The sequence below is a fragment of the Seriola dumerili genome, unplaced genomic scaffold (genome assembly GCF_002260705.1).
Source record: "Seriola dumerili isolate Sdu_G_001 unplaced genomic scaffold, Sdu_1.0 BDQW01001125.1, whole genome shotgun sequence".
Lineage (NCBI taxonomy): Eukaryota > Metazoa > Chordata > Actinopteri > Carangiformes > Carangidae > Seriola > Seriola dumerili.
Genome location: NW_019175380.1, coordinates 948233 through 976039, shown reverse-complemented (window position 1 = coordinate 976039; position 27807 = coordinate 948233). Strand labels below are relative to the sequence as shown.

General features: G+C 44.4%; 1 protein-coding gene across 1 annotated transcript in view; it reads right to left on the bottom strand.

Annotated features, from left to right (window-relative positions):
* The window catches only part of kdm6a (lysine demethylase 6A), a 38182-nt gene extending 10581 nt beyond the window's left edge, over nucleotides 1–27601 (bottom strand). Inside the window, exons 1-13 of the mRNA XM_022767304.1 lie at nucleotides 27063–27601; nucleotides 26858–26921; nucleotides 23704–23812; nucleotides 23367–23416; nucleotides 19004–19062; nucleotides 13510–13630; nucleotides 9381–9435; nucleotides 8882–8916; nucleotides 6338–6431; nucleotides 3234–3360; nucleotides 2158–2256; nucleotides 1607–1826; nucleotides 1098–1248 (exon numbers count right to left, since the gene is read on the bottom strand). Coding sequence (XP_022623025.1) covers nucleotides 1098–1248; nucleotides 1607–1826; nucleotides 2158–2256; nucleotides 3234–3360; nucleotides 6338–6431; nucleotides 8882–8916; nucleotides 9381–9435; nucleotides 13510–13630; nucleotides 19004–19062; nucleotides 23367–23416; nucleotides 23704–23812; nucleotides 26858–26921; nucleotides 27063–27232 — 1354 coding nt within the window. The 5' untranslated portion in view covers nucleotides 27233–27601. The remainder of the gene's footprint in view (nucleotides 1–1097; nucleotides 1249–1606; nucleotides 1827–2157; nucleotides 2257–3233; nucleotides 3361–6337; nucleotides 6432–8881; nucleotides 8917–9380; nucleotides 9436–13509; nucleotides 13631–19003; nucleotides 19063–23366; nucleotides 23417–23703; nucleotides 23813–26857; nucleotides 26922–27062) is intronic.
* Nucleotides 27602–27807: the final 206 nt, after the last annotated feature.

The following is a 27807-nucleotide window of genomic DNA, read 5'->3' as shown; positions in this document are numbered from 1 at the left end:
CTGGACCGAGTTCATGTCGAGTCGAATGTAAATGGATCAAACCTCGGAGTTTACACACAAACACAACTACACACTCACACTTCAGGCTGCGTCTGGTGTGACTGATTACATGTTTGAATCCAGATCTACATTTTATGTTGTTGTTGTGTCCAGTTGAATTCTTCTGGTTAGTGACACAAACACACTTCCTGTGTCCTCACTGAACATATTTCTCAAATGGTTTGTTGTTTTTATTACACAATACTTTTTCTGACCTTTTTTGAATCTGGCGCCTGAAAAGATATCTGATATAACAAAACCCTAAGACTAACTAACTGAAACATAAAGCTGTAATAAAACTTAATAAACACTAAATGAAAAGTCAAAACTAATACAAACTATTCTAACCTTGATTCATTTAATCAATCAAACCCGAAACGTATAATAATATTGGAGCAAGTAAAAACCTAGAGGCTGTGTTTCTGGTCGAGCAGGTGCTGACGATGGGCATGAAGTTAACTGTAGGATGATGTCACCGTTAATGACCAAACAAAACTACATGAAAACAGATCAGACAAAGAAAACAGAAGGTCTAAATAAAGCCCACGTGCCGATGGGGGTGTTGGTGCAGCCTGAAGTTACAACCATTTACAACACTTCGTACAAACAACAGAAACACATGCATCTTCACTGGTTAATACCATGTTTACATTAACATGCATTTTCAGCCTCGCACGTCGCCGAGTACGGTGCAGTGACTCCACAAGATTGATGCATCTTTGCATTAAGGAGATGAGTTGTGGGACATGATGAGGTCCCTGCGGCATGGCTTCATAATCTTAACACTTGCCATGTGACACAGAGTGGCACTATGAAGGTCAGCTACGCTCTAGTAATTAGATTATTGCAATATAGGCCTCGCTCCAATTCCCTCAGACCGTATCCTGATTAATGGTTCGTCACACTGGCTGTGGACGCAGGAGGACAAGTTTTGAGAACATCAATATTTACTGATGAAAATCTGAAAGTATCAGAGTGAGGCCTCAGCTTTAATATCCCTCATTTATATAATTTATCATTCAAGTAGTTTCCAAGAGGCTGGCGTCTCTTGTATAAGCTGGATCTCACCTGCTGTGCCTGTGCAGTGTTCAAGGCCCCCTGCCTGGACGTGAGCTCAGCAGGAATGGGAAGGCTCCACGCCTCCTCAATACTAGGAAGCATTTTACTCTTATTCTGCAGACTACCTGGCTGTAGGTTACACAACTGAGCCTAGGAGAAATTGTGTAAGACACAGACTTTAGTGCGGAGCGTTGGTTTAACAGGAAAAGGCACTACAAAGCTGCGGTGGTGCTCTAGGTAACTGTACACAGAGTAATTACAGGAATGTTCAATGCAATGAAGGTATGCATTACAATTACAAGTGAGAGAAACACGTCAATATGAATCATCATTCATATCTCTGCGGTCAGAAATCAAAATGACAAAAAGCACAATCTGCATTTTTTAAAAAGCCGATTGCTTTGGCAGTAAACACACCACTTCAAATATACACACACCAAAATACTGCACGACATCTAACAAACATGGCTGAGGGTTGGCGTCGCTCTCTCTGCACGCCGGCGCCTACCTGCAGCAGTTTGATGCGCTGTGTGAGTGCGGCGGTGTTGAGGCAGGCCCTGCTGCGCGTGGCGTTGATGTAGCACTTGATCGCGTCGTGCGGCTGCCCGCAGGACTCGTAGAGCGTGCCCAGGTCCATCCAGGCGGCAGCGTGGCTGTGGTCCAGCTGAACGGCGCAGATGTAGGCCTGCAGCGCGTCCATAGGCTGGTTCTGCTGCTGGTAGAGCACCCTGGGGGAGGGAGGGAGGGGGTGAGTCTCCTGCCATCCACCAGGATTCAGGTCCTTATCTTTCTGAGCCATCCCAACTCCCAGAGGACATAACCCACCCGTCATACGTCTATCTATAGATCCCCCCCCCCCCCACCGCTCTGTTACCCTCACTCTCATTACGTCCTCTGCTGCACTGCAGCTGCTGGATCCCCGTGAGCCGCCGAGGCCCCTGAGCACCAAACAGCCTTAACACACGAGCTGTTCGACACCAGCCCCTCCAATCAGATACTTCCAGATGTTAACCTCTGCTCTTGACCAGTGTGACAACATACTGCGAGTTGTGCTCTTACCCTATGGAGCACCAGGTGTCCGCGCTGGCCTCCGACTTATCGATGGACTGGCGGTAAGAGATGAAGGCATCCTGCACCTTCCCAATACTGGAGTAGCACCTGAAAGAAAGACGGGGCCATGAGTGAGAGCAGCAACACGTCCCTCTACAACCCCTTTTACACCGACGCTAATGACCCAGGCTCTTTTGCTACGTTTCCTCTTCCTGTTCACACGACTCCGACTTTTAGAAAAGCTGCTGACCCCGTTTTATTTTGAAAACTCTGGGGATGCGTTGTCGTCTGGACTTTGGACACCCACGGCCTCTCCTGATTGGCTCTCAGCCTCAGCTACCAGTGGAGAATACAACATGCTACTGAATATCAGTGTTACTGACCTTGTTGTCTTTGCCAGCAGCTGCTGTTCAGTTTAACTCTGCAGCTGTCTTTGTACGTAGTATTTTTTGCAACTAATCAACTGCGGAGAAGACAACCTGCTTCCTGTTTACACTGGCCACGTGTAGGTGACTGCTCAGGTGTGTTAGTCGTTTTATAATGAAGACAAAGTCGTGTGAACGTAGCCTTACTAATCCCCATGTCAAGCTGCTTGGATAAAACAGTCGTCAAACAATACACAGCCACACTGTTAAACACACACACACACTTTAAAGCTCCGTATTTTCCTCTTCTCCTGTGTTTCATTTGAAGTGTTGATCCATGAGAAGATATATTTGTGGAGTTCTCCCTGGAGCTCTAGGAACAACAGGTCTGTGAGCCAATCAGGAGAGAGGAGGCTCTGAGCTCGGAAACTCAGTCCAAGGAAATTAAAGGCCAGTCCGACTCTGAACCGGCAAGATGAGGCACTCCTACGTATTGGAAATAAAATGTGATTGATCGTCCAGCCCTGAATCTCATGCCTCCACTGAGCATTAACCAAAATATCTTTATTCAAGCAACTAAAAACTCATGTAGTTTTATCAAAGCAGAGCTCTGGGTTAAACAAACAGTCTAATCAGGACTCACAGGACCTCCCTGTAAAACACACACACACACACACACACTGTAAAACACACACACGCTCACGCCCTTGTTTGTCTTACCTGCCGAGAAAGTACCAGGACTGGCCCGAGTTTGGGTCTGCTTCTAAAGACTTCTGCAGACACTGGATGGCATAGCTGTCCTTGGTGCCTTTATCCCCCAGCTGCTCCACCGTGTGATGCATCCAGCCTGGAGGTGGGGGGAGGCAGGGGGGGGGGGGCAAGCAGGGATCGGATCTCTTGAGATTCATATAAACCAGATAAAGAGTCAAGTACTCTGAATCCAAAGGACGGCAATGTGCAATCAGAAAGAGGGGACCACACTTCTTCTGATGTGCTAATGGACCAGCAACTCTCATAAACAAAACAAATGGCCTTCTCTGAGGATGGGGGAGAGCAGACAAAGGGGGGGGTGGGGGGGTTGTTCACAAGACCACTCAGAAGATCCATATGAACCAGCCTAACAAACAACCTCCTGCCTCTCCAGCACCACAACACACCAACACAACAGACACACACACACACAACATCACACAAGACACACAACAGACAGCACAACACAGTACAACACACACACACACACACAACAGACACACACACACACACCACACACACAACACACAACGACGACGACACCACACACACAGAAGACAACACACACAACAGCATACAGACAGACACACACACACACAAGTCACATCAAGCACACACACACACAACAGACACAACACACACACACACACACAGACAAAACAACACAACACACACACACACACACACACACACACCACACATTACAACACACAACACACACATACAGACAACGACAACACACACACACACAACAACACACACCACATACAGCACACACACACACACACACACACACCACACACAGACAGGAAACAGAGCAGACAGGACACAACACACAGACACACACACACACACACAGACGACAGACACACACACACACACACACACACACACACACACACACAACACACACACACACACACACCACACAACACCACACACACACACACACACACACACACACACACACACACACACACACAGAGTCAGTGATGGGCAATTTACAACAAATAAACAACGATGTCTCAGGGAAGAGCCGTGAGCGACCACAGACCTCCCACTGCTGCTACTTCTCCTCTCTGTACACCTGTGGCAAGCTCCACAGGTCGCCATGACAACCCCAGCAGGCTAGACTGGAATGGTTTTTTTACAACTGGCTGAGTGGGGGTGGGGTGGGGGTGGGGGGGGCTGTCTACACTGTGGAGAGGAAATTTCTCTGCGTGTGCACAGAAAAAAAAAATGTCTGCCGACGTGCTGCCTTCAGAGCTTCATTCAGAAAACTGACGTAAAAATAAAACACATTTGTTTCCTACTTTCTCAAATTTCCTCTTCACACGAAGACAATCGATCACCTCTTGTGATTTGGATCAATACATTATGCTGGAAACACTGAATCAAAGACACTTGGTCGCTCGTGTGCACTTCACTGTTCTCCTGAAAACACGAACTTTGATTATTGCTTCTGCAACACGAGTCGTACGCTCTCACTTTGATGTGAAGGAAAATCACTGCAGCTGATTTTTATTTTATATTTATATAAAAACGTAGAAGTAAAACTCAAGAAATATGAAACGTTTTAATCACCACCACCAACAACAACAACAACAACAACAACAGTCACCTACAGTAAGAAAAGAGAGAAGGCTCCACAACAACCACAACTGTCTTTACAGCTTTATATACGTCCAGATTTATAAACAGTATCCAAATCTTTTTGTTTTTCCTTCTACCACACAGATCATTTACTAACTGTCATTTCATCTGCTTTCTTAACCAAGCAGAACACTGACAGATAAACAAACCAAACAGGAAACAAGACAGTGTGGTAACAACCTCACAAGACCCGGCTCTGCAACATCAGTCATAATTATACCGAACACAAGTCACGTGACCACAGCCACATTAGATAAATACAAAATAGTCCTTGATATAATCAGAAGACCGTACACATATTGATCAGCGAACAGTATCTAACTTTTAATAAACAGCTCGACGGTTCTCATGAGATTTGTTTGTGCGTGCATCAGACTTTGTTTTCGATTGATTTAATCTTTTATAGCGAAACCTGAGCCTGTAACATCGTATATTAATACTTCTACTTCTCACAACATATTTACATTAAGCTGAACATTTCTGGGCCTTTCCTCAGCGCTGTGTGCTGTCACGTCACTGTTACTACTGACGTCTTGTGTTGCAGGCTGCGTCTGGAGATACTTCTCTGGATGATCTGAGCTGAGCCTGCAGCCTCGGAGCTCACCGCTGACTTACTGCAGCAAACCAAAACAAAAGCTTTCTGTTTGACAGTCCCAGTAAACTTGTGTGATAGTTGCAGCGTTATTCACTTGTATTATTTAACTGAATAACTTGTTATAATAAGATATGATGGAAAAAAACGCTCCTTTCATTTATTTGCCTCCTTCCTCTGAGCCACATTATCAGCACAATCCGATATATATATATATATATATATACTGTATATATAAAAACACACAACATTATCTGTCAATCATCAGCACGTTATTTCAGATTTGCAATAACTCTTCACAGTGAAACTAAACCAACTTGTGTGTAACAGAAAAACAGACTTTAATTCTCTCCGGTCGTTGCAGCAGTTTTTCTAAATGAACTCTAATCCACACAAACACACCCACGCAACATCATTTTTGCATTCGAGTGCACGTGCTCGCACAGACCCAGCGTGGGGGGAAGGGAACAAGAGAAAACAATGCTTCATTTCACCAAACACACACACACACACACACACACTCACACTCACACACACACACTCACACTCACACACACACACACACACACACACTCACACACACACACTCTGAAAGCAGCACTTTGACAAACAGGTAGAAAGAGGCAGGAAAGTGGATGTTGTGATGTGGGGAAAGAACAAAATGAATAAAAAAATAAGAAAACAGAACACACAGCCAGACAGTGTGAAGACTGCGCATGAGATCACACAACAAAGTAATCCATGATGCAGAAACTTGAGCGGCTGAGATCTGTGACAGCGCACATGTGGACAGGAGAGTATGAAGAGTGTATGAGCGGGAGACACTCACCAAGCTGTTGCAGTGTGGTCGCCTTCACCTGTGCAGGAAGATTTTCCGTCTGCAACAGACTTTCATACGCTTCTTTCGCCGCTCTGTATTTCTTCTGCAGGCGGAATGAGAGGAGGAGGAAAACGAAGAGAGAGGGAGAGAGAGAGAGGGAGAGAGAGGTTGTTTAAGCCAGACAGGAGGGTCAGTGTGTTTTATGGTTCTATCTGAACAGACACAAAGAGTCTAAAGACCTCCTCACACTCGTAATGACCAGCCAGACGAACACACACACACACACACACACACGGGGGAGGGTTATTGTGGAAGAGGACAGGCCAGACTCAACACGTCTGGCAGTGTTAAGTGTGTCTGCACTTTAGATGTGTGTGTGTGTGTGTGTGTGTGTGTGTGTGTGTGTCCACTGCAGTGGCCGCTCTGTATTTTGGGGAAACCTGAGCTGCCTGGTCTGAGGTGCGTCCTCTGTTTGTTTTAACTTGGCGACCTTATTGACCTTGAGTCTGAGCTGGTACGTATAGGTGTGTAGGTGAGTGTGTGTGTGTGCGCAGACTGAACGTTCTCTCTTATCAGCTCAAACACAGTCTCCTTAAAAGAAACCAACCCCCATCTGCACACACCCTAAAGCTCCAAATGTCCATAAATGTGTTTGGGCACACACACACACACACACACACACACACACACACACACACACACACACACAGTCTGGTGCTGGACTTCCTGTCTGCACACAATAAAGACACCTCAGGTTAAACCCTGACACTTGGGTCACATAAATGAGAGACTCTTAGTGGCTCCTTCCTGCTCAGACTGATGATCATCATCGAGCCGGACCAGGGCCAGACCAGGGCCAGACCAGGGCCAGAGAACAAACACTGATAGCTGAATAGCTGTTTGACTCCATGATTGATTCAAAAGCTACTCAACTGAAGACTCGGGTGAAGAGCGGAGACTCTACAGGTGCAGTGAATCACCTGTGTGGTGTTCTATGTTCAGACTACAGACCTGAGCGAGTCGCTGTTCAGCAGGTGACTGAAACTTTCCTGGATTGTTTCAACATGAGGGAAATAACAGACAAGGAGGTGTCCAGTATTTTCTCATATGGAGACTCTTTAGAGAGGCCACATGTAAACAGCCAGTCATTACTAGTTAGTCAGCAAGGTGAGTCATGACAGCGTTCACAGTCCAATGCAGAATCATGTGATACCTCAGTATTACCACAGAGAGCTGCACGGTGTGAGGAAAAAATAGAAAAATCATATTGTGATTTCAGTTGGAAAAATGTGATTTTTGTTGGTTCTTGTACCAAACAAACATGTTTCCTTCACGTCTGGAGAACATGATTTGTAGGTCGGAGCGTCTCTGTAGCTCCAAACAACGCACAACAATGTAGAGACATATTTTACCTTTATCAAAGAAATTACAGCTCCTGTGACAGGATTATATTTGTGCAGCCCTAACACTGTGTTGTTGCTATGGTTACCTGTTGATAGATACGCCTTTACTCTTCAGCATTTGAAGTAACACCGTGTAACTTTGGCCACAATGTGATACAGGATAACAGGAAACGTTAAAACAGCGCGTAAGAGCAGCAGAAGAAGAGAAGAGTCAAACGTCAACACGCAGAATCAGAAGCGTGTGATACACAGCATCATGTGTAATATAAGCCTTGCTGACAGTAGCCGTCATGGAGCTGCTGCCGCTCTGTAACTCCAGCGGTTCTCTCAGCAGCAGACAGCTGCAGGAACATCACAGCAGCACTTTAACATCAGAGGCAGCCAGTGACTTTCATGTTAATGTGTGGCTGCAGCTGAGCAGCTCAGTCCTGCTCACACAGCTACTTTGTCTGTGACGTTAAAAGTGTGTGTGTGTGTGTGTGTGTGTGTGTGTGTGTGTAGACTTCATCTATACACGAGCTTTTCATCTGATCAACACCCAGGTCTGAAGGCCCAGAACACGACAATCCCTCCTTTGTGTGTAAATACAGTTTTTTATCTCAATGCAAATTCAGTGAATGATGCAACATTCATTTACTACAGAATCACAGAGGAACCTGGATCATGGATGGAATAGAAAAAACATCCAATCCCGTCTGCATTTTTGTTTTATGGTTAAACCGTTGGCGTTAGCCGTCGGACTTTAACATTACAATTAAATAAAATCAATTAAACTCAGGCAGAAGTCGTAAGTTGTAACGTATCTGTGAGACATTACTGCAAAAAACAAACCAAAACAGAGATAACGTGGCAGCGTAATTCAGTCGTACTTAACTGCTTGGTCAACAGAGGGAAGGAACAGCACATATGTGTGATTGCGTGTGTGTGTGTGTGATTGCAAGATAAATTATCATTAATTTCCTCAAACACTTGACCACAGGACCTTGAGAAGTCTAAAGATACCCTGAGAACTAACAGAGTTAGTACAAGAAGAAAAAAAAAGTGTGTGAACCTTCGTCAGACTCTAAAAATGAAAACCTCCACAGTCGTCTGTTACGACACGAGCCCGGCATAAATATAGAAGCAGGAGTAGTAATAGATTACTTCTTACCTGGATCTCATACAAATGAGCGATGTGAAACTGAACTGTGGGGAGAGAAAAAAAAAAAAAGCAGAGGAAAGAATAATTAGTTCACTTCACTATATTTCAAATTCACCCTGTGGACCTGAGTGTGTACAGACTGCAGACAGTATGGAGCACAGATGGGAGGGGGAGTGGGACAGTCTCCCCGGCATGTACATGTAATCTGAAATCACAGTGTGTATGTGCAATGTGCTTGCAAGCACTTCCATCTCTCTCTCTCTCTCTCTCTCTCTCTCTCTCTGCTGTCTCCTAGGCAACCCCAGTCTTGGGCAGAGTCAGCAGGGAAACGGCAGCAGAGAGGAAAAACTGCTCAGTAGAAATATTCCTGTGCCCTTTCAATATGTGCTTTCTGCCACCGACAGGCTGGTACATCAAATCTGATGCTGCATCACACGGCGGCGTATGGCTGCTCTCCACGTTGTTCACCCCCCCCACCCCCTCTGGTAATTGTAGAAACACTACTTACTTTCAGCTTTGGACAAAGTGCAGAGATTGGAGTCGATCAAAGCCAGCTGAAAATGCTGCAGAGAGAGAAAAAGAGGGGAAATCCATAAACAAAAGAAATTGATTGTTGATTAAGAGTCTGAATGATCATGTTACTGATACAATAAGTGATTTGCATGAGGAGAATAAATCAACTACTTCCTCCTTGCAGTGACATAAAGTGGCTAAATCTGCTGCTTTTAAGAAAACTGTGTTAATAAAAAGCCCCGACAGATCCACACGAGCCATGAGTGAACCCTGGTGACCGTAACATGAGAGGACACGGCTGGCAGGAGGAGGGGGGGGGGGTGTGTGTGTGTGTGTGTGTGTGTGTGTGTGTGTGTGTGTATGGGGGGGTTGAACTATAGATATTCTTGTCTCTGGATCACACACACACAACTTGCTCCAACATTCCCGCCTTCCTCCCGTCCAACCACACGACTAAAGCACCTCAGTGAAATAAATAAAAAATGACACCCTGACATCCAGGATGTGGAGCAGCATCCTGTCCCGCCATGAGAGGTGGGGACAGAGCTGCTGAGGGAGGCAGATGTCTGCAGAGGCCTAGCCTGGCTGCCAAGGCGTGGCACACTACTAACCAAGATCCCCCATCCAGGGTCATTGAACAGATTAGTCCATGAATGCATCACACAGCTACAGAGACAGCTCTCTGGGGCTTCTCTTCCAGCTAGACCCCCCCCCTTCCCATACAGCTCCATTACTCCACATATGTATGCAACCACTATTCTGCCCTCATGCTTTATTAAAGTCATGAGTACTATGAGTATCCACCATGCAAAGGGAACACTAGGGCACCCATAGGTGGCTTCAAGGTGACAGGTGCTGTTGCAGTTACAGTGCAGGTTCATGCACTGAAACAGGCACCAGCTGTGCGTCTTATTCGGGTCAGTGACACAGCTCCAAACAGCTGAAACCAGGAACTGCCCCAACAACAAGGATCTAGCACAGAGAGGTGGAACAGACTGTACTGCCGGTGTTGCCGTACTCCACTGTCAGCTGTGGTGGAGGGAAACAGGAAGGATGAAACCTTTAAAAAGGCAGATTTCTTAAAGGCTGGAGCACAAGATATAAAACACACACACACACACACACACTCTTAAAGGATGAGAGTGTGCAGCCTTTCAGCTGCAGCTACACACACACAGTCAATATCAGACAGATAACAATCAAGAAGCTTTCGGCTGCATGCTTCACCCAAGGCCAGTGGAGCTGCTCTCTCTCACACACACACACACACACACACACACACACACACACACACACACAGAAGTCTTCTAAGAATAAATTCCCTTTAAAGCTACAAGCTACAAAACATCACACACACACTCGTCACTGCCAGATGTCCTAACGCACTCAAACGCAGCGTTTACCTAGACGGCTGGCAGACCTCACTCTTCCTCCCGGAGCCCCGCTGCATCCTCCTGTAGCTCTCTGCCTCCGTCTCCTCTCTCCTTCCCTTCCTTCTCTTTCACACTTGCTCTACCAGCAGGCAGATAATGCAGCAGGATTGTCAGCTTGGCATTCCACCTCCCTCCCCATGTCTCTCCTTCCTCTCTCTCTCTCTCTCTCTCTCCCTCTCTCACTCCCCCCTCCTTCCCCCTCTTCTATCCTGGTGTCACTGATTACTATTCAGCAGACGGCTGCAGTGGAGAGTGCAGAGAGATGACACACAATACCTCAAAGCTGGAACAGGCAGCCACACACCCCCCCTCCCTCTATCTCACCTCCTTTCTCAGCTCAAAGCTCTCCTCTATGGCTGCACAGACAACAGCCAACTCATCACCTTACCAACACACAGTGCGTGAACACACTCATACTCTCTCTCATTGGCTAAAATCAGCAGCCACTGATGGAGTTAAGTTGGCGTGAGTGTGGGTGAAGATGCAGTTACACGCACGACTGCGACGGCTGCCTCGTAACGAGGTTACAATATATTCTCAGAAATGGCCGACGTCTCATTCCTCCATCACCTGCTGCCTCTCAGTCTCTTCCTCTACCCAGTGTGGTCCATGAGGAAGAGGATGAATGAAGAGGAGGCAGCATGAAACACCCCCCCCCCCCCCCCAACACCAAGCATTTTCTAACAATTTCCTGTGTGTCTCTTTCTATTTCCCTTCTCTCTCTTTCCTCGCTCTCCTACCTTTATTCAATCCCTGCTCCTCTAAACGTGCGCACACCCCTCCCTGTAGATAACTGGGGCAACTGTGTGTGTGTGTGTGTGTGTGTGTGTGTGTGTGTGTGTGTGTTGCTGGCGACAAGCCAGGACTAAGAGGGAGGGGTGCATCCAAGACAGAGTGAGGACGTGCAGCACGTGCAGTCCACACAGCTCAATACTGAACCACCTCCAGCATCAGCGCACACGGTCGTGCTTCTTCTCGTACGACGACACCGCGCTACTACACTTCACCTTTACAATGTTCACAGTCTGTCAGGTGCTGATTCAACCACAATTATAATAATAATAATAATAACAGTAATTATAATAATTGCTCCTCTAAGGTGATATGAGAAATACAGGAATAACAGGAACTGATCTGTTCACAACTAGATTCTCCTCCTCGTGGTCGTATCCCTCCGCCACTCAGACTCGTTTCATTTATTTCATAGTCATAGAAAAAATGAACCATTTGTGTGAAAGTTTGTCAGAAGAATCGAATCAGTTCTTCCTTGAGTCCAAGTGAAGGTTTGTACCAAATGTGAAGGGACTACCTTGAGGAGTTCTCCAGATCTCGCGTTCACAAGGCCAAAATCACGTTTTGTGAGCTCATTGTGACCTTTGACCTTTAGCCACCAAAGTGTAATAAATAAATAAATTGTCTTTGAGTCCAGGTGAATGTTTTCACCAAATTTGAGGAAAATCCCTCAAAGTGTTACTGAGATATCATGTTCACGAGGCCAAAACTGTCTTTTGTGAGGTCAGTGACCTTGACCTTTGACCTTTAACCACCAAATTCAAATCAGTTCATCTTTGAGTCCAAGTGAATGTTTGTACCAAATTTGACAAAGTTCCGCCGAGGCGTGACTGAGATATCGTGTCCACGAGAACGAGACGGACGACCTGAAAACAATATGGCTGCCGCTCCGACTGTCGCCGGCGTGGAGGAAAAACAAAGCCTCCGAGTTTAAATGTAAAACAAGATTCTGTACTATACTGACGCATTAAAATGCATGATGCGCAGCGCTGTGACAGGATGTCTGGAGCAGGACAAAGCCCGGGATCAGATAGCGGTCTGTCCCTAAAGCGAACCAGGACCCTCAGAACAATAGATCCATAGGCTCCAGTCAGACAGTATCACAGGTGTCGGGAGACAGCGGAGCGGCTCGCACTCAGACAGACGGGACAGATGATCCACCAGCCTTTTGTTAATCTGACGACCGGGGAGCTGAAGTCTATTTAGGCAGGAGGAGGGTTCGATGACTGTGCTCAGGATTTCAGAGCGGAGCGGCTCGACCGGAAAAAGATTCTTCTCTGTTCACGTCATCGTTCACCGGATGAAACGCACAGGGCGGCGTGAAGAGACCGGGACAGGTCTGACTGTCATCATTACTGACGAGTCACACGAATATTTTACCCATTAACTGATGGATATGATTTCCTACATCACATGATCACGTCTTCAAATGTGTGACAAGCCGTGTGTTGTCAGGGCAACGACCCAAAACCCAAAGATCTTCATCAGTTTCACTCTCATGTATGACGAAGACAAAGAAAACATCTTCACATTGTTGAAGCTGGATCCAAAAAATATGAGATTTTTGCTTTAAAATGATGCTGATCAATTGAATAACCTAATCGCAGCAGCTGTTACTTTACAACAAGTATGATTATTATATAATTACATACATTATCTAAACGTATTAAACAATACTTACTATAATATCCCATAATATCTCTGTTCCCACTTTTTTTCCTTAGTGTACATTTAACTTGACAGTTTCCTTCTGCAGGGAAGAGTCTAATTAAAATGAATCCTATTAAACCCATTTTATATGAAGCGTACCCCAGTATCTAGGCCGCTGCGTGACCCCATTATCATGATTCAAAGACATTTCTTATTCCACGTCTCAGTGCGAGACCGTTTGAAATGTACCTTTAAGCTCGACTCGTAGTCCGTGTTGACTTTAAACATGAGTCCCAGCCTCAGATGAATCTCTTTAGCTCTGGAGAAGCTGGGGTCGATGTAAAGCACCTCCTGGAACGCCTTGATTGCCCTGGAAAGAGAGACACAACAACAGGAAGTTCAACACAAGTTCAACACGAGTTCCACTGCGACCAGTTTAAGTGACTTTAAATCAGAGCTGGGGAATATTGACAAAGTTAAACATGATATGACTCAATGCTTGAACACTGATAATGTGGTGATAACGTAGGTGTGACCGTTACTACATCAGATCCGAACACAAGGCATCGCAGACAGATTCAAATCCCAGTTTTGAAGGACTTGCAGGAGGTTTGAGATGTTGTTTTTTTATTTCTTGTGTGGTGGCAGCAGGTGCAAACGCAGCGGCCGACCACAGACCAAATATTTCAGGGCTTTTGTCATTTCACACTCAGCTGCAGACGGCAGGATGTTGTAGAGACCTCAGAGCGAGTCTGGTGGAGGATCCAGAGTGAAGCGAGGAACTGCCGCGTCCTTGTTTTCGTTGAAACATGGCGACGCGTTCTGGACACGGCTGATCGAGCTAACTCGCTGCTCGTGGGGTTTACAGTGTTGGACAGATCATCTTCAGAGGGAGTTCGCTGCTGCAGCAGAGCCGTGCAACAGCGATCAACAAACATCACAACGGCTGATTTTCCACTGGAACCCTAACCCTAAATGTCATATCTGCACACCTTCTCTTAGGTCTTCCTCCTGCATCAACCTCTCTCCACCTCCTGCCCGTCTTACTGCCCTGTGGTTCAGAGCTTTCAGCCTCGTCGCCCCTCCACTGGAACTCAAGACATCAGTGATATTGATTCTCTTCCCGTTTTCAAATCCCACCTCAAAACAAACTTAACCACTCTGTTTAACTCCAGCACCAGCATTTGATCATATTTATTTTTATGACCTCACATTTATTGTAATTTATTTAGTATTTTATTCCTTGTATTCGCATTTTATCTCTTTATCTATCTCAAGGTGCCTCTAAATAAAATGTATAATCAATTATTATTATCACGTTGTTAATGTAAGAGTGCTCACTCTTCCTCTTTCAGACTGTTTGGTGTTTGTTCTGTGCTTCACCTCCGTAGAGATGCATATAAATGATAAGTGGAAAGTATCAAATAACATCTGGAGTTTTCTCACATATGAGAGCTTGGAAACGTCGAGCGTAGATGTGGCTTATTTTAACTCTTTAAGTAGACGCTTCTTCTGTTTTCTGCAGAATGTCAGTTTGATTAATTCATTTATTTTTATTAACTAATTAAAACATGCTCTTTCCATTATTGCTTTTAGAGGAGACTGTGTCATACATGGGCAATACGCACTAGAAATAAAGGTGTGAAATATTTTTTTTATCTTTAAAGCCTCATAAATCAAAAAAATGTATTTCTTTAGACATGCACCTAGTTGTAAGAGAAAGTACTGTAACATGAGTATTATATATAAAAATATAAGATACAATTTTCAGCAAGGCATAACTCGGCTAATACACAGCTGTAGGCCAACCACTACAGAAGTTAAAGATGTGTAATAGCGTAGAACAATCCCTGAAAATATCAAGCGTGTAGCATTTGCACCTGTTTATAAGGGCCACGACCCGCCTCCACATCCCAGAGACTAAAGAGGATACAAGCTGAAAATGTCCCACATTAGTTGTTGGGAGCAATTACATTATTTACATGAAGCAAATCCAAGCTGGTCAGTCGGAGGAAATACGATCCAGCGTCTGATTTAACCGACTCTGCACTTTAGCTACTTGAGCTAATGTTAGCTTCCTGGTCTGAGTGGACACTCACTTCACAGCTCACAAAATCCCTGAGGTCTTGATTCAGAGCTTTTAAAGATAATAAGCTTTTAACAATACTAATACTGATACGCTAAGAAGTTTAACCGGAAGATTCGACATCCTGTTCCCTGACGACCAGCTGTCCGTCAATTACACGCCACGACTAACGAGCTCCCTCTCCACTGTACCGCCCAGAGTTGTGTTTCTGTTTTAATAAAACCACTGTGGGCCCATTATAAACAGAGGGCATATCAAGAGCCAGGAGGAATTAACAAGCTACAGCTGACTGAGTGTGTGGGTGAGGGTTGTCGTTACGGTCTGAAAAAAAATAAAGTCACCGAATGATTTCACCTCTTACAGCTCGTTAAACTGTTAATAATGTCTGTCACAGCCTAATTAAAAGTGTGGCTCTTATGACCCGCTGGCTTTTGACCAATACAGAGAAGGAAAATTAACAGTGACGTTTTAGCAAAAGACTGAATTTGTGTTTAATTTGCTGAACTAAATAGTGGTGTGTGTGTGTGTGTGTGTGTGTGTGTGTGTGTGTGTGTGTGTGTGTGTGTGTGTGGGGTTATTGAGGGCCAGCTTCACATCGTCGGCAAACACTGCTGTCGTCTTAGCAGCAACAGGGTTCCCGCTCTTTTCTACAGATCATTTTCCAGGGCGTTTTCAGGGATGACAGGAATCACTCCGTACACCAATATGTTCCTTTACTGTGGACGAGTTCATATAAACTCAGTCTATGCTCATCTATGAAATCATCTCTTAATTATGAAATTATGACAAATTAATCGCAACAACTTCGTCTTTAACGCTTTAACGCTACAGAAGTGAAACATGTCATGTCATATTATGGTCTGTTTTACCTGAGCGACGCAGCATTGGGTTTGACGCTGCGCTAACAAAGATGCTAGCAAAGTCAGTAAGTATTTAGCTGGTGTGTGACAAACAAAAGCCGATAGCAGCCTGTTCAAAATACAAGATCGTCTATTTACTGACATGACATCGGCCAAAAACAGGAGAATGACGGCATTCATTTTCAGGAGATTTGACTTTCTCTCCCATTTTCCATGTGTTTTCCATGACTGGAAACCTGGTCATCTGTTTTCCAGGTTTTCCAGGACTATGCCCCCCCCTCTTGACAATATTAAAAAGACAAGTCCACGGAGACGAGAGCAAATTAAAACATAAAACAAACACTACTTTCCAACTGAACTCACTCACTGTGTAGCTATGACAACAATGGCAACTGCATGTCAGCATGGAGCCCCTTCTCCTGTATGAAGCGGCCGAGCACTGAGCTCACTGCTGACTGGGTGCCACACACACACACACACACACACACACACACACACACACACACACACACACAGCGAGAGAGAGAGCGGACTGAACTCATTGCCCCCTTTCCCTCCGACCCATCTCCCTCCCTCTTCCTCCTCATTTATCTGGTCCCTCCCTCCCTCCAGTTCGGCTTCACCCTCTCCTCCCTCACTGGCAGGATTCACAGTGAATACTTGGAGCTCTTCTGCAGAATAGGTTGTGACACACAGCAGAAGGCAGACTCCACCGATGAAGGAAAACTCTGTGCTTTGGAAAAGGGCATCAGACCGAATCCATCAGGCACAAAACAACAGTTTGGCTCCGTTGTGTTGCTGCCATTTGTTGCACTATTTGAGATGTTATAACATAAATGATCCACGCTTGCTCCGTATTAACATTCGCATGGTATTTGTAAACTAATGTTTTGTTAGGGTGAAGCTGAAACAAACAGAACAGAGCAGACTGGATAGTTGGGCCAGCGTCTCGCCGAGCGAGCCCCGCTTCAGCCCTGTGAAGTAACATTCACAGTTTGACAGCTCAGCATTCCTCCGGGCCTTGGGCTCAGGGTGACGTAATCCATCCTCCAGAGCCCAACATGACACCCACCCTCCCTTCCCCCCTGTCACATTCCCCAGGCCTCAGAGATGGCCGTACAAACTTGGCAGCAGAACAATCCTGGAATGGTTCAGGGCCGTGGGTGAGGCGGAGGGGCAGCAACAGAGGCCGGACAGAAAAGAGAAAGGCCACCAGGTGGAGGAGGTGTCAGCACGTCCAGGTGAAGTGCCTCAGGTCAGAACTGAGAAATGAGATGCTCAGTGAAACTAAATGGTCTGTTTCCTAAACTCTAAACTGTATAACTGAGCGATAATAAGCGACGGTTTCCAAAGGTGCAAATATGAGCTCTTTCCATGTGAGACAGATGATGGCGTTCACCCAGAAACACAACGTGACAACGAGTTAAACAGTCAACAAGAAGAGTCGACCAGAGCCCATCCATCAAGCAGCTGCATTTCAAGAATACTATATTTTATCAGTGGCTGTAAAATCCCGGGTCTTTGCTGTTCGAGCCCCCAAACTGTGCAGCGGTCGACCTGTCGAGACCAGACAGGCAGCTTCATAACTGGCTTTAAAACATTCTTTAATCTCAAAGCTTTTATGAATGTTTGATATGTTGTTGTGTTTTATTTTCCCATGATACAGACAATTTATATTTTCATGTAATTTACTTCTGTTTTATGATGCGTTTGTTTTGTTTTTAATTCTCCTTTTTCTTTCTGTAAAGCACTTTGTAAAGAAAAGTGATATACAAATAAAGTTTTTTTAAGATAATTAATTGTAAATATGTGAAGATTAGCCACCGTAGCTACAAGCAGCTCGAGAATAAAGTGATTCTGTCAGTGATGTTCTGCTCCGTATGTGGTCCATCCCTCCCGAGCCTGACGTCACCTGGACTGAACACGTCTGTTCCCACAAATATTAAACTTTGAGGGATTCAGACACATCAGCCGAGTAGGTCCTTGCAGCATTAGAGCAGAAACTGGGGTCATCTGGTTAGAAAAATGTTAAATAAATGTTGTGGTTTTGAATCTTAAAAGGCTTGGCTTACACTAAGAAAACAGACCTCAGTAATGTTTTGTTGTGGTAGCTCACGAAGGCAGAGAAAAGTTGCTGGATAGACACAAAGGCAGCAGGAGGAGGCTGATAATGACAGAGCAGCTGCTATAGCTTCACATAGAGGAAAGCTGTCTGTTCTCTCTCAGCAGAGTTCAACTGAGGACACTTCGGTAAGTGCAACAGTTAACATGCGATCTGCCCTTATCAAAACATGATGATTAAAGCCACACAAAACATGTCTCCCTGCAGCGGCGGTGCATCCAGTTCTCATGCAATGGATGACAAAGATCTTTACTCCTTCGCACATCAACACCCCCACTCCACTCCACTCCACGGTGGAGCCCACAAATATATAAATCCTCAATCAGTAGGAAACAGATGAACACTGACGAGTCATAAAGATGTTCAAATACAGAAAACTCAACATGATAAAAGAAATAGTCTGACGTCTTATGCAATAAAGCTTTCTAACCGCGTCTCCTACAGAATCATCAATGATACAAGCCAGCCAGTTCTCCTATTTACAGTCTTTGTGCTAAGCTAGGCTAAGCTGAACACACACAGATGAGACGATGATATCGATCCTCCACGAGGTGAGAAAGCAAAACCTCGGCATATTTCAAAACTTCATTTAACCGCCGTGTTTCCAAATCGACAAGAAAAACTGGATCATGTCATGCATCAGATGAAAAATATTGTCGATGAAAAGGCACTTACCACTGAATTGCGTTGTAATGGTAGTAAACCATGCCGAGGCCGTATAAAAAGGCAGCATTCTGGAGGGAAAAAGGGTTAAAAATGGTTAGATGGTCAGATCACTGATGCCTGTTTAAATACACTATGTTTATAATGTAAAGTGAAGTTAAATATCTATGCACCAATTAAGGGTTATAGTAATTCCTTCATCCATTCATTTAATTGATAATTTCTACTGTACTGCACAACTATCAAATATTCAATAATATCAAATATCATGATATTTCCATCCATAAACGATATTTTTCATAATATTGAAAAACAAGGATACTATGAATTTTTTTTTGCAGTTTTGCAGAGTCTGTCCTGCTGCTGAGTCCGACCCTCATTTAACTGCTTCACTTACTGTACATTGTACTTTGGCATATCGCCCAAGCCAATAACACACTAGAGGATGAAGCCATTCAAAGGAAACACTCTGATATTCACATGCTAGTTCACAGATTTGGGGATTTAACTCTTTAATGTAAATGTGAAAGTGCTGTCGCCAGTGCAGGACATGTAAACAAACTGTAATACTGTATGAGCAGCAAGTGCGAGGAGACCATATATGTTGGCAATGGCATAACATTTAAATTCAAGTTTCTATCTTCACTTATTTTAACCAACTTCACAACCAGATAATACACACAACACATCAGAGTGACACGGCTTCAACGAGATCCAGCCAACGAGTCACACGACTCACTGAACATAAATCAATTCATTTCCATCATCGACATGTCGACGTGTCTCTAAAAGTAGAGGACGAGAGTTACACCCTCATTCAGCCGCCCACGCCGGGCTATTTACATCACCGCGGCTACCATGAGCCGCCTGCCCCGCACCATCATGTGGTGGGGGGGCAGGACCTCTCTCCACTGTGCAGATCTGTGTAATACCGAGGAGCCCGGAGCTGTCAGGTCCGATCACCATCGAACTCTCAGCACCTCCGTTTAATGGGCATTCCAAACAGTGAAACATCAAACCAAACAGACCCATTCATCCACGCTGACAGGACGGGGAGGACAGGCTGGACGCCATCACATCACAGCTGATTGGACAATTAAACTCCACGCCATGAGCAGGAACTGTGGGCAATCTAAACTGAGGTGAATATGTCTGGAAATAATGAAATACTGTTTCATCATCATGTCCTCATAAAAATCCTTTTGGCAAAGCTTGTTGGGACAACTAATGCTGTACCGTTACTGAAGTTAAAGCTCTATATTTTCTTCTTCTTCTGTGTTTTATTTGAAGTGTTGATCCATCAGAAGATATAAAAACCATCTCAGTGTAGTTTCACATCTCCTCTCTCAGGCTTCTCTCTGGAGCTCTAGTAACAACAGGTCTGTGAGCCAATCAGAAGAGAGGAGGCTCTGAGCCTCTCTTCTGATTGGCTGACTGTTTTCTGACTGATCCAATAAAAATAAAGCAGATTTCAGGTAAAAACACTCAGAGAAACCAAATCCTGCAAGGTTTGGATGGTGGGTCCAGGTGGGCGGGGCTTGGTGACTGCTTTGTTGTGACATCACAAAGTTCCAGAAGTCCTGACGGCTGGTTTTAAGGCTCAGTTTCTGAATACAGGCTGTGTGCATTTCTCTGTGGACTGAGGCTTTGATACTTTCACAGTATTAATATAGAAGCTAGAGCTGATCTATAATCACACTACACATGGACACAGATCTTTACACTGGAGGGGCTTTAAGCAAAATCAATGTCATGCCAAACTAGGCCTGATCAACTGATAACCAATTAAGCTAACTATTAAGCTATCCAGCGTACAGCTTTACTGTTTTGGTTTAATCTCACTGCTCTCTCGTGCTCTAAAAACTGTAAACTACCTGCTCAGTCAGAATCAAACACAGTGAAGCGTTTAGCAGCTAAAGAGTCAGATATTTCCCCCAGGAGCTGGTGGAGACCAAACACAGAGATAAAAGAGAGGGAACACTGGACTGAGATTCACTGGACAGAGGTCACACAAACAATACAACACATGAATGATCATCTTGCTCTGTAACTGCTGGACGTGCCATAGTTCACCATATCAACTTATAAAATGATCAATAATGTCGTCACAACTTCTATTCTCTGTCCCCAAATGGACGTATCAACCAGTTATCGCCGCTTTAAAGAGAAAAAAACACTGCTTTGTTTTTCTGTCAGCAACATTTTGCAGGTTTATTACACTTGATAAAGTTTGCTTCATGTTGAATAAGAGTTTGAACTTCACGCTGGGGTGTGAAGAGGACGTCTAATCTAACACATTCATTGCATGTCACACTGTGGCAGATGGCTTTAATAAAATCTTTGTGGGGATCTGTCTGACGATATACATTTCGATGCATGTCAGACAAACATTAACTTGCATCAACCACCTGTTATGTTCACGTTTTGAAAATGCAGCAAAACTATATAAGCTGTGGTCACGGTAATTCAAGATTGTGAAGCTGCAGCCAGCAAAAAGAGGGCAACGAGTCTGAAGCACACGTGTTTTTAGTGGAAGCATTATACTTTCTTTGTAGCGTATTCTTCACCATATCATATTGTATTCTGATTGGTTGGTTTGAAAACATGGGTAGTAGCTACAGACTGTGGGATTAAATTCTACATTGGCCATTGGAGGAAGTGTGTCACAATTTAGATGGATGAACAAAGATTTCAAACTGTCATGACTCTCAGCCCAAAACTCAAACAGGAACCCATGCAGGATATTTTCAGTCCCAGGACTCTCATCTCTACCCGGGAACGTTTGATTTCTTCACCTCTCAGTTAACTAGCATTGCTGTGTAAATCACATGTTTGTATGAAATCATGTCATTTGCGTGGCTTTCAAGTTTGCTTAAATTTCCATCGCAGACTTCTCACCCCGACGAGGAACTGGATTCTTAAACAGCTAAAACTGGAAAACCCCCCATTATATCCTCATTTGACTCTAACCACAGTCTGACAGATCTACAATCAACTGTCAGACAAACTGTTATGACCACACATAGGCTGCTCCGTGTTAGCATGTATCACCAATTTATTTGATCTGCATCACTGAACGGTGCAGTACTTCCACATGTCACTCAGAAATCTAACACATACAACAGGCTGACAACCAGCCAACAATCTTGTCCCCAGTCAACACTCCACAGTAGAGTCCACTTGGTCTGTATTCGAGGTGTTGTCCATATGTAACACACACAAAGCAACAGGACAGTGGGATGTTTTTCCATGGCCTCAGGGTGTAACTTCACATTTTGAGCGTTACTGTTTTTCCCCTCACGGTTTCTGCAAAGACCCGCTCTGTGGATCTGCCTCCGACTGGTCCTGACCCTGGTATTATTCTTTGCTTGATGCCGGTATACATGTGCCTGGCTGCGCCCTGTACTCATCCTCAAGTGACATCACAACTTCAAAACACACCGGTGATTAAAAATTCAGAGAACTATTAAGAAAGATCTAGCATCGCCGGCCCTGAAAGACCCAGACACAACATCACCAGCAGAGTGAGATCCACTGCACTAACTGTCTCCCCTGTTCCTGTAAGATGTCTAAACCTGACCCAACATCTTCAGTGTGTATGACCTCAGCTGTCTTAGACCCTACAACTTATAAAAGGCCAAATATGCATTTGCAAAGAAAGGCTTGTCCAATTTCCATGGCTGGGATATGATAAAACACTCAACATTATACATTTCATTTGCTGAATTCAGGTTTCACAACCTCCCTAACTAAAGCTAACCCTAAATGCAAAGCCTTAAAAGAATTGGTAGAATGTATGGTGCTTCAAAGGGATGCATTTGTAAAGCATAATCAAACTAAGGGTAATAAAATTCTGCAGTTTAATGAAAGGTGGTGAAAAATTGCAGGCGCTCTTGAAGTACTGTATGTTCTGATGCACCTGGATGAAAAAGTCTGGGGCCTGTTTTCTTGGTTTGGCTCTATATATCAGCCCAAGGAATGTGTGAAATTAAACAAGATTACAGAGGCGAGTTTCAGTTTCAGACTGTCTGATGACGTCCACATTCATATTAGGTGAACACTGCACAAAAAAGTCCACAGTAAGTCCAACAAAGTGCCACAGATTTAGTGCAATTCAGCAGCAAGATGATCTTTCACATGAACTTCTTATGGCCAATCAGTGGCGTATTCTGAATTTTATTATTTCAGTTACCTGACCACAATCTATTTGGACATGTGTGTCTCTTGCTGAAGACCAAGCCCAATGAAAAAGGCAAGACGTAAAGATGGACCCCAACAACAGTTTACAAGGTCAGAAATAAAAGATGGTTCTGAGAAAACAGACCCTCAAACAGTGCTACAAAAGGAGAATTAATGATGGACGTGTTTAACTCACCTTCCAGTAGTCCGACTGTAAACTGAAGTACCTCTGGTATGCAGATAATGCTGCGAACATGGAGAGATGAATCAAAGAATGAGAACAGAGGGAGTGAATGGTTAGTGACAATGATAACAGCTCAACATATTCAATTGGGAAAGTTTTCAAGCACGATATGTCAAATCAGAATAACCCTACATCAGCAGGTTTTAGTGGTGTCAACCAAAATAACCAGTGCAGAAATCAGAGCAACAACAGTGCACATTAAATTACTAATCATGAGAAAGCAGCAGTCAGCTGAGGAGAGAGGGAGAAACAATAACAGGCAGGAAGATTCAATCATTGAGAGTCTCACCTTTCTGATAGTCCTCCAGCAGAAGGTTGAAGTGGCCCAGCTGACAGAAAATATCAGGGTCCACCTTCCCCTCTGCTTTCAGGATGAGGGCATCATAGCAGCTAACAGCCTAAGATGAAGGAACAATAAGAGTGTAGAGTTATCGTGGTGCTACACAGCTGCAAGTTCTAGAAGTTCTAAAAGGCCAGTATAATTATAACTTGACCTTAATGCTCAGGCCAGTAGTTCAGGTTTATTAGAGGCGGTGACCAGACACCGCTGACTGATGTGCTACTGAGGGAGTGTGTTTTTTCAAAGCCTTCCAGGGCTGCTTTACATAGTACCGGCTGTAGACCCAAATATGGACCTTGTCAGTCAGTATTTAAACAACGGCTAAACAAATGACTCTTGATAGCTCAAACAGCGGCCACCGAAGAGGAATGATTAGTGAATATGGCTGTGCGAGCACATCAGTGCAATAAAACAATTACGTTGAATGCAATATGTCATTATAGATAAATTATTTAAATAAATAAAAGTGCGTAATGTTTTGTTCACGAGAGCGTCAGCTTCAATATATATTCATCTTGTTGAGCTTTGCGGACACAAAAACAAAACGGACACCAGCTGTATCTTTCTAAAACGATTCAGTAATGTATTTGTCTTAGATTGTAATCCTAAAGAAAAGGACTGGGTGAAATGAAACTGTTGTGCTGTGATTTCCAGTAATAAACTCATTCTGGTGCACTTCTCTATGATTTTTTTCCTGTATGTTCTTGCAGAGTTCATTCTGAAGTTACCCAGAGCTTTTTGTCTGTATGTACCATGAAGAATGTCATGTCTGTAACAGGTGACGCATTCAGGTATTCAGTATGACAAAAGAAGATAAACGTCCCTCTCACACGTGGAGCCTGTAAACACTGCCACGTTCAGTTATGTAGTGACAGTATTCAACAGAGGTCACACATGAACTGGATATTCATCTTGCAGGAGGAGGTAATATAGTATACGGCTTATATTTACTTCTTGTTTTGAGGAACTTGCAAGTGGATTACGTCCCTCTGGTCGGATCACACACCAGATTGGACATCACTGTTCAGTACAACGGGGAAAAAGCAACAAGAAACCCCACATGTATAAGACTGGGTTTCTTTTCTTTCATTCTGAACAGACACTAGAACAATCTGCAGTTTGTTCCAACTAGTGTTGTACTGCCCCCCCCCAAAAAAACTGCCTTGGTGTAACATTTATAGAACTGTGAGGTGGTTTCAAAATCAAATGAATCATATGAAATGTCTTTGCTTAAAGAATTAAAATCAAACCACACTGTGATTTAACCACCTTAACCTCACACTTCTCAGGAGGAAGGTATCTATCATTTCCTCTTTTCCACATCTAACACACACACACATAACAACCATGCCTTATTACACACATTTTGGCACTGCTGGTACACTGCCAAGCTGCTCTTCTACTTATGCATATTTGTGCCACAGAGGTTAGCTAAGGCCCAGCAGACCTCCAAGCAGAGACAGTGTGAATCAGCAAAGAAAACAATGCACTTCCACATGCATTCTCCAAATCTGAAAACTATATATTGGGACAGTGCCAAAATTAAAAGGTGCTGGCTCTATATCAGTTTAACACAGTGCCTCATGCTGAACTAATACTCTCCCTTCCCCCACATTTTCACATGGTAGAGTCCAGAGAGAGGATGTAAGGGGGACATGGTATCAGAGTAGGTTTATTCCACCACAGACATACAACCGTATTTAATGTGACACAGCTTTATCAGACCTTATAAGTATAATTATATACTGTGGACTGGCCTCCCTGGCTGCGCAGGTATCTAGCGTACTGCAAAGGACGACAACAACAACAACAACAACAAACAATGGCAATAACTGAGTGCATGGCTGGGCCTAATGTGAAAGAACACCCTGACGAACCAATGTTCCCAGCTAAACCGACAACAAGACATCCAGCAGCCACATGTTGAAGACACACACCAAGCAAAGGCAGCGTAGCGGCAGTAACATGGATGGTTGCTATGTGTGCACCAAGCACCGTGCAGTTAGTTAAGTGGTTGTCCCTGGCTTCTGGTTTAATGAATCATCTTTGCTTCAAACACTGAACGCATTCGTCGTGATATCTTTTTTTTTTCTCTCCTGCGAATGGTGATTAGCCTAGCCACTGCTGCTAGTTAGCTACCAAACGTTAGCCAGGGTATTTTCTTCCCACCCCCGCCATCTTGGGGCCAAGTCAAGCAGCCATTATTTATGCAACCCTTAAAACTACCACAATGCAGTTGTTTTTCTCTCGATAATGTCAGCTAAGTGGTGTCGGAATAGTTATGTGTGCGAGGGAAGCGGGGAGAAAACCGCTGGACAGTTAGCCGCTACATGCTAACAGAGCGAGCTGACGCACAACCCAAACTCTCGCTGCCGTTACCGGAGCTGGGAAGGATGGTTGAGTGGGATACAAATGTTTCTGTCTACTTAAAGGTCCCTCCTTTCGATAAAATGCATTGATCATCTTCGGGAGCTTGTTGTTGTACTTTAGCAAGTGATATATAGCAGCTAGCAAGGTGTTACATTAGTTAATCCCATAGTTTACAACGGGTGCTACACTGTACAGCAAATGAAACAAGCAAAGTAACAGCAGTTGTAACATTAATGTGTTTTCCTCACACATGCAAGCCTCTCCTTACGGGCCATAATGTTGATAGCGATATATATGCAATGACAAACGCCACCAATGCTATCACGTAGCATGGTACCTATTCTCTCAACAACCGATGACACCACCGATTTTAGCAGGGCGGAGATTCATATCATCCTGCAATTTTACTCTGGTACAACGTCGTGTCTGCTACTTTAGGCCTGTTTGATACTGGTACACATTACATAAATGTACTGGGGGTTGTTTTATTCTGTGAGTCGGTGCAAACGTTGCTTTGCTATTTGCAATAATCACGTCCATAACTGAAAGCTGCTTTTACAGTCAGTCGCTGGTTCAGCCTCAAAGTTGGGCAAAATTGAGGCTTGTGTATGTCGCGGCTAGTCATTCAGCAAGAGTGGCGTTGGGAGGTATGTACCACTTATTTCAGGTGGGATATGCACTAATCAGAGGAGATAACGGAGAGAGGCTACTGTTTTCATACTCAGTGGCATACCTTTAACAGCAAGGCCTTCGTTCTGGCGCCATCTTCTTGAAGCCTATGAAATCCAAACAGTGAACTGCAAGTAGAGGACAGACAACACACAGGCGGTTCCGTATTACTTGGGGGCATTCATATTTGTTGTTTCAAACTGCGCGAAGAAAAACAGAAATTGCAGAAAAGGAGCGGGTGAGACTGTTCACACAACAGATCGTCTAACCTGTCAATTCCGACCAAGCTCTCTTTCTCTTGCGCTGTTAGCTTCGGAAAGTCCTCTTCGATTTCAGTCGCTTTTCCCGACGCCATTTTCTCCTCGTCATTACCAGCAACGCCGAGACTCCGGGCAGCAGCAGAGGCAGCGGCGGTGAGCGACACTCCGCACGATTTCATGGAAAAGAGACGGGAAGATCAACGGGACCGAGCAACTCCGGCAAAATGCAATAACAACGAAAGTGTTGCACACCTATCCAGGACTAAAACGGGGCGTAGCGTAATTCTTGCCAAATCCTCAAGGAAATGATCCCTTCAAATTACCTTCTACACTCCTCATTGTACATCAAAACACAGCGTGTATTCCAGTGCCAATATATGCATGAAGTTGATGTAATGTTGGGATTTAGGAGTGAGTGTTATTTGATAATATCGCAAACTTCCCCAACCATCGGCTCAAAGTTGTTGTAATTGTGTCACAGAGGCAAACGCACGCCGCCACCGTCGACACGCCCTCCGGTCACCCCGACCAATCAGCGGCCGGTGTCTGCGGCCACATGACTGTCTCCAATGGGCTTCCAAGGCCCGCCCCAGAGTCCCGTGATTGGTTCCTCACGCTATATTATGATTACGTAACTATATTTCTAGGCAGCCTATTGGTCAAAATAGCTGTCATGTTTGTCTATGGGGGGGCGGCTGTCAGGGATGCTTGTTGCAACGTTGCACAAATACAGTACTTTAGATAGATAGATAGA